Genomic DNA, 1444 nt, shown 5'->3' on the forward strand with positions numbered 1-1444 from the left:
ACTCCACTCTTTGAGTTTGTTTTCTCCCTAATCGATGCATCTACCTTCTCGTCTCTCCCCCTCCACCGGGTTTTCTCTCATCTATCTCCTCCATAGATGAAGATTGTCGGAGATGTGAAGGGTGTAACCGAAGGAAACCCTAAAACTACTTTGATTGCACAAACACTTCTTCTCCTGCGACTTTAGGTAAGTCTCTCCTCCATAAAGTATAATTTCTTCTTTCATGTTTTTGCATCTTTAATCTTTCAAACCCCTTTCTTGTTCTTCGTTCAGTGTTAGTCTACCGTCGTCATTTCGTGGAAACCCTAACGACCTCAATCCGACCAGCAGTATCATCTCAGTGGACTCCCTAAGATCCACAAATGGTGCGTTTATGTTTTCTCTTTCCCTCTTAAACCCTTTTTTAATGCTGGCAAAGGAAGAACTAAACTAGGTATTGTCACAATTTTTATTAACAAAATTCTAGTATTATTAACAAAAGGGACTTCGACTTCCACTTCCACTCATGGAGAAAGGGAATGGAACTCATGAAGAGGCAAGTAGCCCAGGTTGGGGTGCTTCATTTTTGGTGCAGACAGCTGAAGATGCTTCTGGAACTGCTGTTACTCCTCCTTCTCCTTCACCAAGACCTTCAGTGGTATTCTCATCAAAAGGGGATACAAGTCCTCTTCAAAAGCTTCAGAATCAAGTTTTCAGAGCACTGAAAGATTTATCTCCTCCTTCTGAAGATAAAAGCAGAACTTACAATCCAGACGTATTAACTAGCCAAAAACGTCAATGGGCAAGCTTTCAGTTGGATGCCCTGGTATGTAAATATGTAATATCTTTCTTTTTTCTTTTTCTTTTTTCTCTACTCCTATCTTTCATTCCTGAATCTTGAATTCTTGATGATTGTTTATCATTTCCAAATCTTTTAGCATCAAAGGATATTGAAAGAACCTTCTAGGCTATTTGAGAGCATGGTAGTGGTTGGATTGCATCCAAATTGTGACATTCAGGCACTTCAGAGGCAATATGAGGAAGTATGTTCTTTTTAAGAGTTGCCCTTCCTTTTTTTTGTAGCTATCTCATCATCAGGTGGAACTGTATCATCTGTGGAGGTGTGTATATTATGACATTTTTTTACACTTCTCTTACACTGTAATAATCCATCGATCTTCACACTTATTTTGTAGTTATGTTTATTTTTTTGTAGGCAATATACATATTGTGAGCAAGTTCATAGATTTAGAGTCCTTGAGTGGTGTTACTAAGGAAGAGTGGAGACAAGTGAGACACACATTTAAAAAAATCAGCACAAATCTTGTTTATAGTGAGGCACACATTAGGTTATTAGAACTATTAGTTTGTAAATTTCTGTTACAACTTCTATTGATTTGTTTTATCCTTCCATGGAACGATTATTTGTATGAAATTAAATTTTATGCAATGGATTGTTTGTTTT

The 1444-nt window shown here is 37.3% G+C and overlaps 1 protein-coding gene across 1 annotated transcript; it reads left to right on the forward strand.

Annotated features, from left to right (window-relative positions):
* Nucleotides 1-489: 489 nt before the first annotated feature.
* Nucleotides 490-1213, forward strand: LOC145129615 (uncharacterized). The gene is made up of 3 exons (XM_079064390.1): nt 490-805; nt 918-1022; nt 1196-1213. Exons 1-3 carry the CDS (start codon nt 506-508, stop codon nt 1211-1213), a joined length of 423 nt encoding a protein of 140 aa, XP_078920516.1. The 5' UTR covers nt 490-505.
* The last annotated feature ends 231 nt before the right edge of the window (nt 1214-1444 follow it).

The sequence above is a fragment of the Lactuca virosa genome, chromosome 1, assembly GCF_052849685.1.
Source record: "Lactuca virosa cultivar CGN04683 chromosome 1, Lactuca_virosa_CGN04683_v6, whole genome shotgun sequence".
NCBI classification, from domain to species: domain Eukaryota; kingdom Viridiplantae; phylum Streptophyta; class Magnoliopsida; order Asterales; family Asteraceae; genus Lactuca; species Lactuca virosa.